Consider the following 16,301-nt stretch of genomic DNA (forward strand, 5'->3'; position numbering starts at 1 on the left):
CACTAACTGCATTTTCACGGTTTTCGGAGACACCGAGGTGCCGGAATTTAGTCCGGAAGGAGTTCTTTTACGTGCCAGTAAATCTACCGACAAAAGCCTGACGTATTTGAACACCTTCAAATACCACCGGACTGAGCCAACCTAAGAAGTTGGGGTCAGAAGGCCAGCGCCTCAACCGTCTGAGCCACTCAGCCCGGCACCAAATGACTGCTGAGCGCGAATATCATTGGCTGGAACAATGTAAGGCAACAGGCACAACGGAACAGTCTCCTTGGCAGCCTTATCAACTGACTCGTTTCCCTCCACACCCATGTGGCCCGAGAATCTGCTGCACCAGAGCGTGCCGAGGGAAACATGTATCTTATAGATTGTAGTGCGCAAGGACTCTGTACACTGCAGAAATTGCCGGCGTTCATTGGACAGCGCGTACCGCAGAGCTTAGAAGATAGCATAGACCTCCGCTGTGATGATGATGATGCTTGTTGTTTAAAGGGGCCTAACATCGAGGTCATCGGACCCTAATGGTACGAAATGAAATGACAACAAAAAGTTCAAAAAATCCACTGACCAAAATAAAAAATTAAAAAATCATGAAAAATGAATGGATGGACATGAACCACAAAAAAACAAAAAACAAACAAGAAACAAACAAACAAACAAAAAACAGTGGATCCGACTCAAAAAGGTCATAAATAACACTATTACTGACCAAGGGGCCACTTATAAAGCACAGTCCTGAATCGAGGGTGCTTGATGTCTAAAGGGGTCCAAAAACCAGGTCTAAGGCCCCTCAGAATGGTACATGTCGCGAGTAAAGTAGAACCATGGTATTTGTCATGTTGGGGGTACTAATCAAAAGTAGCGAAGACTCACGGTGTTCCACACAAGATGGTACTACTCACAAGTATTGTACTTCGTATAGGCAACGCAAACCTATGGTGTTTCTCACACAATGGAGCCACTCATAGCCAACGCAAACCGATGAGGTTCCTCATCTAGGTGTACTAACCACAGGGACTCGCACTATCCCGTGCTGTTCCTCACATAGTGGGTACTAATCACAGGCAACGCAGACCCACGGTGTCGCTCATATAGTGGTAGAAGTCACAGGCAACGCCCAGACCCGCGGTGTTGCTCACATGGGTACGACGCACGGGTACTGGAAACCCACAGGAGAATCCCCTCTTGCTGCTACTAATCACAAACCTATTTCGTACCTAATGTAGTGGTACTACTCGCAAGTTCAGGCAACCTATGGTGTTCCCCGCATGATTGTACGAATCAAAAGGAGTTTCATGGTCCTAATTCAATCATCCCTTGGTCGCCCCTTGTAGTCGCCTCTTACGACAGGCAGGGGATACCGCGGGTGTATTTTACAGGTGCGTCCCCCACCCGCAGGGGGTAGTGTGTTTGGTCCGCGAGAGGTATTTTATTTCTCTCAAGTCCGCCGGCAAGCCGGTTACGACCCCCTATCCGCCACCTGGGACGCGCCACGTGGGAGTATCACCTCTCCCCCTGCTACGCCTGCGTAGTAGGTTCGTGGAGACCTCCGCTGTGTACACACTACAGGCTTCCGGTAGAGGTAAAAGAAACCAGTTCCATTATCGACAATGATCTGCAAAAACAACGACCGAATCGGGGTACCGGCCAACAACGGACAGGAAGAGCCTCCGATATATGAAGAGGTACGTGTTCTCCTTCGGGGCCGGTGTGCAAATCTAGAATTATTTTAGGTCGTTGTATTATCCAAGGGGGTACCCTACTTGGTCGTCTTACAAGATAAGGAACCTAAAGTACACCAGATAATCTGTGACTGCTATCCAAGCGTATTCCAACCGGCTGCATTGCTCAAGGGTAAGCAACGTACAGCCGACGGTTTCCATTGTGGAATACGCAAGGATAGCTTAGGGAAATTGTCATCTGTCGCAAGTTTGCAGTATAGGACAGAAGCATTTGCTGGCGCCGCACGTGCAATGGCGACACACCAGGTTCAGCAAGAAGTCTAGAAATGGGGCTTGAACGAAAAGCTGCCGTTGCCAACCAAATTCTGTTGTGGTGAATGCCATTCGGTTTGGCTAGGACGCTTTGCCTTGCTGATCCATATCCTGCACTGACGCAGTCCAACTTGGATAAAATATGTGCCCTATAAAACCATAGGAACACCGTGCGGTCTTCCACTCCCCTCGATGATGATGATGCTTGTTGTTTTAAGGGGCCTAACATCGAGGTCATCGGCCCCTAATGGTGCGAAATGAGACGAAATGCAATGAAAAAATAAAAATACACACAAAATCCTCCACTGACCAGAATTCAAAACGTGAGGACGAAAAAAGGAACGGATGGATATGAAGTTAAAAACAATCAGTGGAGACGACCCGCAATGCCTCAGTCTCAGAAACTGACGGAGAACAATAGTAATACTGACCAAGGGGCTGCTTCTATATCTCAATACTAAATCGATGATGCTTGCAAGCTAAAGGGGTCCAAAATATAGGTCATCGCACTCTCATAATGGTACCTATCGCTTGGAAAGTAGAACCATGGTATTTGACATGGTGCGGTACTAATCAACAGTATCGTAGACTCGCGGCATTCCACACATTATGGTACTACTGACAGGTAATGAAATTCGCACAGGTAATACAGACCTATGGTGTTTCACACATAGCGGCGCCATTTACAGGCAACGCAAACCTATGGTTTTCATCACATACGTGTACTAACCACAGGGACTCGTACTATACCGTGGTATTCCTTATATAGTGGGTACTAATCATAGGCAAGCCAGAACCCTGGTGTCGCTCATATAATGCTACTAATCACAGGTACCGTAAAAGCCTGACCGCACGGTGCTCCTGATTGCTACTAATCACAAACCTATTTGGTACCTAACATAGTGGTACTACGCGCAAGTAATAACGACCCATGGTGTTCCCCGCGTGGTGGTACTAATCACAAGTAGTTTCATGGTTCTAATCCAATTATCCCTTGGTCGCCCCTTTTAGTCACCTCTTACGACAGGCAGGGGATACCGTGGGTGTATTCTTCGTCTGCGTCCCCCACCCACAGGGGGTTGTGTGTTTGGTCTGCGAGAGGTATTTTATTTCCCTCAACCCTCCCCTCGAGTAGTGCCGTTAAGAAATTTCAAGACATTAAGCTTCCTTTCGCATTTCGCTTTTAACTGCCACATATGTAGCTCACACCATAATTTGCTGTCGGAAAGGAGCCCATGAAATCGGTAAGTGTCAACTAGAGAAAGAACGACATCCCCTAAATAAATCTCAGAATGGTGGTGATGATAATGATGCTTGTTTTTTAAAGAGGCACAACATCTAAGGTCACCGGTCCATAATAAGCTCAGGATGGGAGTGACGAGTGCGCTTCACGCGGAAGTGTACAACAGAGATCTTTGCGGTTATAAGGTCCACTGTTCCACTCTCCCAATTGCTTTCTGTAATTGTCGCTCTCCGACTGCCATAGTGTGTGAGCTATAATGCAGAGCAAGATCGTCTACATATAGCGTCGATATAACTGCTGAACCAGCAGCAGCGACAATACCATTTACGGTAATCGCGAACAGAGTGACACTAACGACCAATCTCTGTGGGACTCAACGTGGTATTGCGAACATGCCCTTCCTACCAGGACACGGAATAAACATAGGCACAAGAATTTCTTGATAAATACCGGCAAGTTACCTCGGAAATTCCATTGAGCAGGACTGAAAGGATGCCGTATCGCCATTTGGTGTCATAGGCCATTTCTAAGTCAAAGAAAACAGCCACCAAATGCTGATTTCGCAGAAAAGTGTCCTGGGTAGAACTCTCCAGGCGTACCGAGCGGCTCGATGCTGATGATGCTCGTTGTTTAAAGGGGCCTAACATCTAGATCATCGGGCCCTAGTGGTACGAAATGGAATGACAATTGAAAAGTCTAAAATTCATCCAGTGACTAGAATTCAAAACGTGATGAAGAATGAAAGGATAAATATTTATTTAAAATAATTAGCGGAGCCAACTCACAATACTGACACTTCAAAATAATTCTAAAATCGATCCAGAAAGATGACGATGAACAATAATTATGAACTTATAACAATCAGTGGATCCGACCCGCAATGCCTCACCTTCCCAGAAACTATATTGAAAATTTAGTATTACTGACCAAGGGACTACTTACAAAGCACAATTCTGAATCGATGATGCTTGTTGTCCAAAGGGGTCCAAAATCCAGGTGAACTGCCCCTCATAATGGTATTTATCACTAGTAAAGCAAAACCATGGTATTTCTCGAGTTGCGGTACTAATTAAGAGTAGCATAGACTCACGGTGTTCCACACGTTATGGTACTACTCACCAGTATTGTACGTCGCACAGGCAACGTAGACCAACAGTGTCGCTCATACGGTGTTACTAATCACAGGCAACGTAAGCCCCTGCTGTTCCGCGTATAATGGTACTAATCACGGGACCTGTAAACCCATACTGACCCAGCAACTATTGATACTAATCACAAAACTATTTTGTACCTAACATAGTGGTACTACGCGCAAGTAAAGGCGAACCATGGTTTTCCCGCCTGATGGTGCTAATCACAAGTTGTTCCATGGTTCTAATTCAAATTTCTCTTGGTCGTCCATTTTAGTCGCCTCTTCTGAGAGGCAGGGGAGACCGTGGGTGTATTTTGCATCTACGTCCCCGACGCACAGGGGGTAGGCAGAGAGAAGAAAAAAGAAGGGGTCCGTCACATCGAAAAATAAAGTATTGAATGAAGAAAGGCAAGAGGCACGAAGGGCGTGAAAATGAAAGACTCCCTAGGCCTCGAATGGTCTAATATCATCGGGGTCAGAAAAGAACAAAAGTTGACCAGAGGAAGTCAGACAGGATAGATGAAAGTGAGGAGCCTGGCACAAGAAAGTAGAAGCAATTCCAGGACTCAGCTAATGGCCCCGTGGTCGCCAATCCACGTTCCCAAATTGAGAGGCCCTGGGGGCCTATTTAATCGCCTCTTACGACAGGCAGGAGATGCAGGTGTATTGTTCATCTGTGTCCCCCACCCGCAAAGGGTCGAGCGGCTCAGAAACTGCATTGGTATTCGGAAAAAAGTCCTTTTTCACCAGGCACCACACAAGTCGGCGATTCACCATCCTCTCTAAAAGCTTACACTAGCAGCTTATAAGACAAATAGGTCTGTAACTTCCTGCATTCATAGGATTTTTGTCAGGCTTGAGGGCCCTCTCACCACTGTGACGGGAACTCACCCTCTACCCAGATTAGGTTGAACACGCGAAGGCGATATAACAGACTATCCTTACTAAGGTGTTTCAACATCTGGTTATGGACATTGTCTGCTCCGGAAGTCGTGTCCTCGTCAAGCCTAAGGCGCTGGCGGAGTTCCCACTCCGTAAAGGGCACGTTATAGTCCTTTGAAGCTTGAATGGCAAAACTGAGTTGATGATTTTATGTCTTCCGCTTCAGAGCTAAGAAATCACGATGGTATTCCCCGGAACCAGACACATCTGCGAAATGACTGGCTAGATGATTAGCTCGCCATAAGACCTATCTGTGTCGGTGCGACGTAAAGCAAATAGCAAAAAAAAAAAAAAAAAAAAGGTGATTAGCCACAGAAGGTGGAACGATATAGCCTGCAATGGAAATTCCCGGTACAGAAGGTGATCCTTGTATACCCGAAATACGTCGAAGTTTAGTCCACACTTGAGATGACGTTGTATGTGAGGTAATAGAAGATACATTCCTCTCCCACGATGCTTTCTTACTCTGTCGACACAGTAGGCTGCCTACAATAGCGTTTATGAGCGCGATGTCTTTTATAGCTGCTGCAATTTCTTCGTTTCACCAAGGAACGAGTTTTCGGCGATGAGTTCCTGAAAAGAATAGAAGGGACTCCTCAGCAGCAGCAAGAATAACTTTTGTTATGTAAGTTACATCGCCGTATACGCTCCGACCAATTAGTGGGTAAAGGTAGGTAGTGCTGTGAAATTTGGTTAATCAGCACGTTTAGGAATCCATCGAGGAAGAACCTCGATAGATTTTTGTTTCAATAAATTAAGAATAATAGGGATATTGTCAATGTCACAGAGATCAGCTTGTACATTCCACCGAAGCGGGGGGACCAGCGCTCGGCTGCACACACTAAGGTCTATGGGAGAGTATGTGCCGTAACATACGCTGAAATGTGTGGTTTCATCGGTATTCGGAATAAGGAAATCCAGCTCGCTGCCATTGAAGGGCTCAATTATTGGTCTTCACAATGTTCGATGTATACATTTATCTCTCTTGGATCTGCTGATTGATTGACATGTAAATGGTGTGATCTTTCCCAAAATTCCTCACTTGAAACTGCCTGTCCAGTGGATGCCTAATATTCTTCCAAGACCTCAGTTGAAGAAGGTATGGATTTATCTTCTCAGATGTTTAATTATCTTCAAAGTTTCACAGGCATAGAAAAAGACTTACAACTCATGGCATTGCTGTTATAGACTCGATCTCTCACGGTAATATGCAGTCCCTTCACCCTAGAAATCGGATGAAACATCATCAAGGTGCCCTCGACTCTATAAATGCGGCTGAATAAATCCGAACCTGAACATTCCTTAGCTGTTACAATAGTCCCCAAATAGCAGAAACTCTCTAGTCTGTCTGTAATCTGTCTATATTCTTCCAGTTGATGGCCAATTAGCATTTAGGATCGGCAAAATACAAGTTTTCGAGGAGTTAAGAAAGAGTCCACCCCAAAGGCAATCTCCAGATACACAAGGAAAACGATGGGCGAGATCGGGTATTTCGTTGTCCGTTAAACCCAAAATATAAAGTATTATTAACAAAGGAAAAGAAGGTTGGAGGGTGCTTAAACAGTTATTACATTTCACTTCTAATGGGTTGTTCTCTGTCGCAGCTTCTGGACGATCTGGAAGGCTATGACCTCAGAGCATACGAGTTCATGAACACCATCAATGGTCTGGTTGGAATCCCCCCCATTCAGCCCAAGCACTCCCGCCACGCCAGGAGCGTCAAGGAGATTGTTGACGAGATCCGGGCTGTCCTCCCCAAGGAAGAGATCAAGGCTCTCTACGACGAGAAGATGCAGAACAGCCCCGACTTCAACAGGGTCATCACTCACCTGCAGTCCGCTGAATTCAAGGTAATTATAAGCATCGCATTCATTAATAGAAATTTGCACAGAATGTTGCCTGTTTCCGTATTTTAACATATGTGATTATAAGTCATTCAGGAGTTTTATGTCCAAAATGTTTGCAGCTTACGCTATTTTATAATTCTAAATATTATTAATATACTCATAGGAATATAAAATCGAAAATACTTATTACTGATTCTCGCGTATGTTCAGTCATGTTCACAATATATTTTCCATTTATCCTCCTAGTGCCAGGAATTGCTGATTGAGGACACTATCTTGCCGAAAGCTTCGTCAATGTGGTCCTTGAATGCCAGATTAAATTTCGAAAATTGTTAACTGAGTCAAAATATTATAAAATAAATACATAAACTGGTGTACCGGGCACTTCGCAGTATGAAGGTTTGCGCACATGGCAGGCGCAGTCGCAAGGAAAGTAATGAGATGAGTAAGTCACTATGTTTGAAAGGTCTTCTCATTACGTTCTGAACAAACCACCGGGCTCTCACAAGGAGTTTCAGCATATTGAAATCTCAATATGTTTGTAGCTCCTATTACCTTTGGCCGAGCTTCGATTTCAACACGAAATGAAAACCCCCTCCCCGCCACCCAAATTGGTGCGTAACCTGACGTTGGAAACTATTTGGTTTCACTATCTGAATTTTCCTCTTTTCACGTAAATTATTACCTTCCTAGCTAGATTTTACAGTTATAAAATCATTGTAGAATGTCTGGTATATATGGATTTTAAACTAGGGGCCCACCACTCGAACGTAACAATGGTGGTGGTGGTGGGTGGTGGTGATTATTGTTTTAAGAGGAAGTACAACTAGGCAACCATCCTCTATATAACACTAATCAGAGGGAAAAATGGAAGGGATGCGATACTTCGAAAAATGAAGATATCGGTCAAAGAAAGACCAACGAAGGGCGTGAAAATGAAAGACTCCCTAGCCCTTGCAAACCTAATAGCGTCGGTAGAGGAAAAGAACAGGAGTTGACCAAGAGAGGTCGGATAGGAGAGATGAAAGTAAGGAGCCTGGCACAAGTAAGTGGAAGCAATACCAGGACTCAGCTGAGGGCCTCGTGATCGCCAACCCACACTCCAAATTTCAGAGCCCCTGAGGCCCCTTTTAGTCGCCTCTTACGGCAGGCGGGGGATACCGTGGGTGTTATTCTACCACCCCAACCCACAGGGGGAAACGTAACAATGGAGGCATTTTATGTCAATACAACTGTTTACGAGGGATAAACGTATCTCAATTGATCGTCGAAGATAACAACTAGTCGGGTAATGTGGTGAAGTAGAGTGACCAGAAGCGATCGAATATTGACTACATTCACAAGAAGGCACCTCTATAGGCTGAAGTTTTACATAATTATAAGTAAAATTATAATAATATCTGTATTAATGATCGATTTTCGCCCCTGAATAGCGGAAGTATCGCTTTGTGCACAGGGGTTTTCTGTACACCAGACCAAAGGAAATTCCACAATAACTCAACTAGTTCGTGTCACAAGCTGTGTGATGCCCGTTCCAACAACGATTCACCACTAAAATCCTTACAAAGGCCGGAATCGAAACGTCTGTCTCCACAGAAAAGCAGACAAGTTAACCCTAGACCACGAGGATGTCGCAAGAAATTATTAATATTAATTAATTATTAACATTTACCATTCTTTTTTTCAGCAAATTGTTGACACCTTCCGGTCTGTCCCTGAGGAGCAGGTACTGGAGAGGAAACTGGAAGAATATGGCATCACTGTCGATGAAATCATCAACCTCGTCAAGGATTTCCTTGGCTGGACCCGCTGAACATGGCATGGATACGAATAAACGACATGGAACTTTTTATACCTTCAAACATTCATTAAAAAATTGATCTAATACCATATTTTTTTCATGTTTCCTAGTTTCCTATCCTCGTCCAGAGGTGAAACATTTTCACCTGCTACCAACGAGTTATGCTCAGAACGGATTATTATTATTATTATTATTATTATTATTATTATTATTATTATTATTATTGTAGCCTCCGTGGCTCAGACGGCAGCGCGTCGGCCTTTCACCGCTGGATACCGTGGTTCAAATCACGGTCACTCCATGTGAGGTTTGTGCTGGATAAAGCGGAGGCGGGACAGGTTTTTCTCCGGGTACTCCGGCTTTCCCTGTCATTTTTCATTCCAGCAACACTCTCCATTCTCATTTCATAGCATCTATCGTTCATTAATAAATCACTTTGGGAGTGGCGACCGCATCGTACTAATAGCCTATATCTGCTTCATTCATTACATCCATGACCCGGTAAATGACTGGAAAACAGGTTGCAGGTTTTCATTTTCATTATTATTATTATTATTATTATTATTATTATTATTATTATTATTATTATTATTATTATTATTATTATTATTAATCGTAAATGTACTCGCGCTTTGCTACGGTATTATACCTTATAAGCAGTGAGTAAGATTATATTAAATCGAATGTCTCTTAGCGCTATCCGGGAAAGAAAACAGGGAGGACACTATACGTTGTTTTCGATGTAAGGTAGGCATTAGGGAAGTTTTGTTGGTAAGGGCAGGCCACATTTCCTACTGCCAATCACATTGGAGTTCGGGAGTTTCTATTCTAACGGCAGGCTCATTTGTCAACTGCCATTATAAAGACAGGCCCCTTTTCCTAATGCCAGTCACAATCGAGCTGGAGAGATTTGATTATCCTCGAGAAATGCAGCGCTATCTAACGTATCAACAATCGAGGCACGACAATAAGTCATAGGATCAAAGGTGTAGATCTCTCCGAATCAAAGAGCGATTGTGCTATCTGTTTTGTGATACGATTTACCGTTTAGCCGTCAATTATTCCGAAACGAAGGTCTGCACCGTCATTAAACTTGCATCCTTATTTCGATATTTCCCGAGGTCCAAAGTTATGCATTTGAACAGCTTGTAATCTTTCCTCGAAGAAAAGAGTGTCTAGGTTTCGGGATTAGCACTCGCGTACATACAGAGTAATTAAGGAAGAAAGTAATACAGTTAAGGAAGTTGGAATTAATAGAAAATAGGAATATAACTGAGGACAGCCGTATAGGACAAACATGTAAATACCAAGGCGATGTATTGGCAAATAAAATGCTCCTCAATAATTTGTGATGGCATGAGTTATGGATATAAGAATGCAGTAACAGGGGAGAACTTTAGGTGCAGGGATTCTTAGGTTAACACATAAGATGTCTCATGGTGTTCTTTCATAAACATAAAGTGGCAAGGCAGAAGCAAGAAATTAAAGCGGAAAACAGAAGTAGAATACATATACACTAAAAATTATAGCAAATGCCAGAAATCAGTTTAAGGTGTGAAATAATGGCCTATACTCCGCGGTACTGTTCAAATATTAACAACGCCTCTTAGTGCTATTCGAGGACAATTCTAACCTCCAACGGTATTCCGCCAATATCCCACGCAATTGACGATTGACGTCTCTCCATGCTTTCCACCCAAGGAACAACGACGAGTTTAGACGAATGATGATGAAAATGGCAATTCGTCACTTCCCTGCTGGCATGAAGTCAGAGACGTTGCCATGGTAACCTGTACGTTCGCTGTCGGTCTGTCGGTCACTCAAAACAGAGTATGAGACCCGGAAAAAATAGTAAATTTCCCCGTCATTTGAAGAGTAAGGAAAATTATGTACAAGACAGAACTTCTTTATACTGAAGGGACGTTTCACATGTAGTCCACGGATTTTACAGAGAGCCAATAGTATAAGAAGCCGGTCCCGTGGTGTAGGGGTAGCGTGCCTGCCTCTCGTCCGGAGACCCCGGGTTCGATTACCAGCCAGGCCAGGGATTTTTCTCTCGACCTGAGGGCTGGTTCGAGGTCCACTCAGCCTACGTGATGAGAATTGAGGAGCTATCTGACGGCGAGATGGCGGCCCCGGTCTCGAAAGCCCAGAACAACGGCCGAGAGGGTGCGTCGTGCTGACCACACAACCCCTCGTAATCTGCAGGACTTCGGACTGAGCAGCGGTAGTTGGGCAGCCCAAGGCCCTTTCAAAGGCGTTATTTGCCGTGGGTTTTTTTTTGGCTCAATAAAATAATAGAAAATGTAAAGAAACTGTTCTTGTTTCCCTATAAACCCACCGTCTGTTCAGAGATTTTTAAATCACATGCATATCAAAACCTTACCCGGGATGAGTACAATCTAAATATGAAGCTTGGTCGAGATCTATCCAGCCGTTTCGCCGGGATAGTGGAACCGACAGACAGACAGACAGACAGACAGACTGACAGACAGACTGACAGACAGACAGACAGACAGACAGACAGACAGACAGACAGACAGACAGACAGACAGACAGACAGACAGACAGACAGACAGACAGACAGACAGACAGACAGACAGACAGACAGAAAAAATAAAAACCACTGATATGGTCTCGAGTTGACCTTAAACGGGTAAATGTCTGAAAAATTGGCAGAACAAACGAAATAACAGTCAGAGGACCCCCTACAACTTTATTTTTATAGATTATTATTATTATTATTATTATTATTATTATTATTATTATTCTACCGGGAGGTACACCTCAATTCGCTCATTTAAAAGAAGCGCCTTAAGGAACAAAACGTGAAACACCTACGGCATGAAGTGGGGACAATGACCTGAAGATGTCACCAGTGAATTATTGAGTAATGTGTTATTTTGAAGTTGCCTAAACTTACTGGACTTATTCGTTTTGTTTTGGTTTACGTCAGGAAGTTTAGACTTATCTGCATAGATGTTACAAAAACTGAGGTAAAGCACTCTGGCGCAAGGTAAAAGAATTAATCAATTAAGGAAATTTTGCGTTATTATGTTTTCTCAACTAAATTAACTTACATTTATTTTGTTATTTCAAGGATTGCAACTCTTCTTTCTCATTCCGCCAGTTTTGAATCTGGCCAATCAGGAATTTTCTGAAATTATTTTTCCACCTATCACACATTCCTTGTACCTTTTGAATTTGCCAATAAAATTGAGAAGGCGTGTCCGGATTAGTCCAGAACTCTCTCGAACCGTCCCCTCGCGTATAAGCTACGGTCTTTCAGGCTACCTTGTCTTTGGACCACCGAATTTCTGAGAGAGAGAGAGAGAGAGAGAGAGAGAGAGTGTATGTGTGTGCATGTGTGTGTGCATGTGTGTGTTAAGACAGGAGGCGAGGCGTCTCATTTTTCGCCAGGCAGTTCATCAGCCCAGGTAATAGCCACCAGTCATATCTATTTGTAACTACCTCCGCAGACTTACACGAGGGGGAAGGTTCTAATTTCTAACTAGGTAACCTTCTGTTTTCTAAAAGGATAGAGAGTGCGTTACCCTTTCGAGTTCCCCTTCAACTTAGTTCGAGGTGACTACGATTTTGTAACCGTTTCTTTCTGTAAAGCGTAATTAACCTTCATTCTAGTCACCTCAGTAGCTTGGGATTAGCCTCTGCTTCATCGGGCCGTGAGTCCAATTAGGGTTTTATATTTCATTTTCTAGGAGCGCAAGTGCACGCCTCCATTCATTTTGCGTTCGGGCCAGTAATCTAACCTGCTTTTCTCTTCCACGAAGGCCCAGTAGTTTGCGTACTAGTTACCCCTGTGTACAAAATTGTAAAATTGTATGCTGGACCTAGAGAGGCCAGAAATTTGTAAGAATTTTGGTGTAATGTTGCCTTGAGTGGGCTGTAGAAAGCTGGGAGCGCAGTCTCCTTGGTTAATGTTGGAGAGCATGTAAGCTCTTTTCTGTAATTTCTAATTCAACTGTAATATTGAGGGGTGACTCTGGAAGGCTGTAAATTTATATCGGTTGGAGCAAAGTGCTCTTGTTTTGGGAGATTTCTCCTTGTCTATGTAAACACTAATTGGTGATATTGTAAAGTTGGAAATTAGGGGCTTGAAGCCAAAATCTATTAAATTCTCTAATCTTGGGTTTTCCAATTCTTGTGTCAAAATTGCTATTTGTACCTGTCACCCTGTTATTTCACTAAGTGATGTTAAGTTTGTGATTGAAAAAGAAATTTAATCTATGTTAAAGTTTTAAACTTAATCTTTGATAGAGTAGATAGACCTATTCCACCCAGCACTTTCTTTCTCCTCTTTCTGCTCCACGGAAATTCCGTAGCAATTATTATTATTTTTATTATTATTATTATTATTATTATTATTATTATTATTATTATTATTATTATTATTATTATTATTATTGAATAGGAAGGTTCTGCTCGTGCCGGTTATTCTATCTCGTGTTCGAGTGGTTCACTCAGGACGAACGAGACCTAGCTCTTCGCACAGTCCACGAAATGTATTATTCATTACCATCATTAAGTGCGAAGGGAAGGCCAACATAATTTACATTAAATACCTAATTTACTCACTCAAATAATTACACTGTACAAAATATACACATATGACGCTGTGGTCCATGATGTAGCGCACCGAACTCAACACATTTACCCACGGTAGTTCAAGTCTCGTAAATCACTGCCGCCGGTGAGTCGCGTCACCTAGTCTCCCCTTTCACGGGGAATGTAGCAGTCTGATTAGTGCTGCCCTCTGACGGAGAAACATACACATGGCGTTCAACATACTCCCACCTAATTTATATATAAATTACAAACATAAATATTATTAACAACAACAAAAATTAGCACTCACACTGTAAATGTCCAATGTAGAAAGACAGGTTTAGCACATGAAAGATTACACTTTTTCATTATGTACAGTTTCAACCTCTTCTGGGAAGAGACAAAACCTTGCAACTGGGCGTTTGAAGGTCCCCTTGGGAGTGGGAATAGTGGCAACTCGCACCAAGCCGTCAGCCCCCACTTACGTATCTACCAAGATCACTGTCTGCCACACGAGAGGTGGCAAGTTGTCTTCCTTGAGAAGAACCAGAGTTCCGAGTCAAAGGTTTGACCCTTCCTGCTGACCACTTAGTCCGCTGCTGGAGTTGACACGGATAGTCCATTGACCACCGCTTCCAGATGTACTGCCTGCAGCGCTGAAGTAGCTGCCACCTGGAGAGACGAGAACCTGAAACTGCAAGTAAATCTGGCTCTGGGATGGTTGTGAGAGGTTCTCCGATCAGGAAGTGGCAAGGAGTCAGGAATGAATAGTCATCAGGACTATCAGATAATTTGGTTATTGGTCTCGGATTCAGGTATGCCTCAATCTGGACTAACAATGTGGATATTTCCTCAAAAGTCAGTAAAAGATTTCCTGCAACTTTCTTCAAATGGAACTTAGTAGACTTTATGCCGGTCTCCCACAGCCAACCAAAATGAGGGCGATGGGGTGGAATAAAATGCCACTGAATTCCACTTTGAGATGTGAAGTCGCGAACTTTCCTCTGATGTACTTGAGATCTGAAGAGGGTGTGAAGCTCCCGTAGCTCGTTTTTTCCTCTCACGAATGTACTTTCGTTGTCTCTGTAGATATTCCGGCAGATTACCCGACATGATGTAAATCTACACAGAGCTGCTAGGAACGCATCAGTAGACAGGTCAGAGACAAGTTCGAGATTGATTGCCTTGGTCGCCATACAGATAAATATAGCAACATAACAGTTTACCTTCCTTTTGCTCTTACGGCTCCCTTGCTTAATGTAGAGTGGGCCCTCATAGACAACTTCACAGTTGAAAAATGGTACGTTGGTTCAACCCTCTAGTGTGGGAGCTGGCCCATGAGTTGAGTTGATGTACTTTCCTTCAGCCTGTAGCAATGGAGACACTTGTGCGTTATTTGCCTAATGACAGACTTACCATTAGGTATCTAATCTAATGGTTGCAAGCAAATGTTGGGGTCCAGCATGTAGCAGTAGCATGTGCTCGCACATTACTAACAACCTGGTCACATGATGATTAGGTGGTAGAATGATGGGATGTTTCTAGCTGTACGGAGCTTGAGATTGTACCAATCTGCTGCCCACCCTAAGCATCTCGTTTGCATCTACAAAGGGATGAAGAGCGTTCAACTTGCTGTTCTTTGCGATCGGTCTGCCAAGTCGCAGATCTTGAAGCTCCGTATCATATTCTCGTTCTTGGGCAGTACGAATGATCCTGTGCGATGCCTCTTGAAGTCCGACTACAGTCAGACTTCCCACCTGTCTCCTTGAAGCTGCAAGCCTGAGGTTTTTCGTATACGTCAGTATGAAGGCCATGACTCTCATCGGTCGTGACCAAGAAGAGACGGGTTTGACTAAGTCTTCAAGGAGATGACTGACAAGTAAGCAAAGAGCTGGTTTCCGTTGCTCTGGTGCATCAGGGAGCTTTCTTCATGTCGAAGACAGGCCAGGCTGACTGTGGCTGGTAGAACCAGGACGGACCCGCCCACCATAATGGATTGTCTTGAAGAAGATGGGGTTCAATCCCCCTCGAAATTATATCAGCTGGATTGTCCAGTGACATCACATGGTTCCATTGTTCTACAGGTGACAGTCGTTGTATTTCAGACACTCGGTTAACAACAAATGTTTTCTACGATGTGAGCTCTACTGCAAGCCAAGCAAGGCCCCACACAATGGTACATGTCGCGAGTAAAGTAGAATCATGGTATTTGTCATGCTGGGGTACTAATCAAAAGTAGCAAAGACTCACGGTGTTCCACACAAGATGGTACTACTCACAAGTATTGAACTTCGTACAGGTAACGCTGACCTATGGTGTTTCTCACACGATGGCGCCACTCATAGCCAACATAAACCGATGAGGGTCCTCACCTAGGTGTACTAACCACAGGGACTCACACTATCCCGCGGTGTTCCTCACATAGTGCGTACTAATCACAGGCAACGCAGATCCACGGCGTCACACACATAGTGGTACAACTCACAGGTGTTGCTCACATGGGTACGATGCACGGGTACTGGAAAACCCCAGGCCAGGCTCTTGGCTGCTACTAATCACAAACCTATTTCATACCTAATACAGTGGCAATACTCGCAAGTACAGGCAACCTATGGTGTTCACCGCATGATGGTACGAATCAAAAGTAGTTTCATGGTTCTCTCTCAGTCGCCTCTCACGACAGGCAGGGGATACCGTGGGTGTATTATTCGTCCGCGTCCCCCACCCACAGGGGTAAAGAGAGAGAGAAAAGAAGAAGAAGGGATCCGTCACTTCG

At 43.8% G+C, this 16,301-nt stretch overlaps 1 protein-coding gene across 1 annotated transcript in view; it reads left to right on the forward strand.

The window, feature by feature from the left end:
* LOC136871762 (uncharacterized) overlaps positions 1–16,301 on the forward strand; it is a 305,830-nt gene that overhangs the window by 141,486 nt on the left and 148,043 nt on the right. The window contains exons 15-16 of the mRNA XM_068227378.1: positions 6,916–7,161; positions 8,846–8,941. Of these exons, the coding sequence (XP_068083479.1) occupies positions 6,916–7,161; positions 8,846–8,941 (342 nt within the window). The remainder of the gene's footprint in view (positions 1–6,915; positions 7,162–8,845; positions 8,942–16,301) is intronic.

The sequence above is a fragment of the Anabrus simplex genome, chromosome 4, assembly GCF_040414725.1.
Source record: "Anabrus simplex isolate iqAnaSimp1 chromosome 4, ASM4041472v1, whole genome shotgun sequence".
In the NCBI taxonomy this organism is placed as follows: domain Eukaryota; kingdom Metazoa; phylum Arthropoda; class Insecta; order Orthoptera; family Tettigoniidae; genus Anabrus; species Anabrus simplex.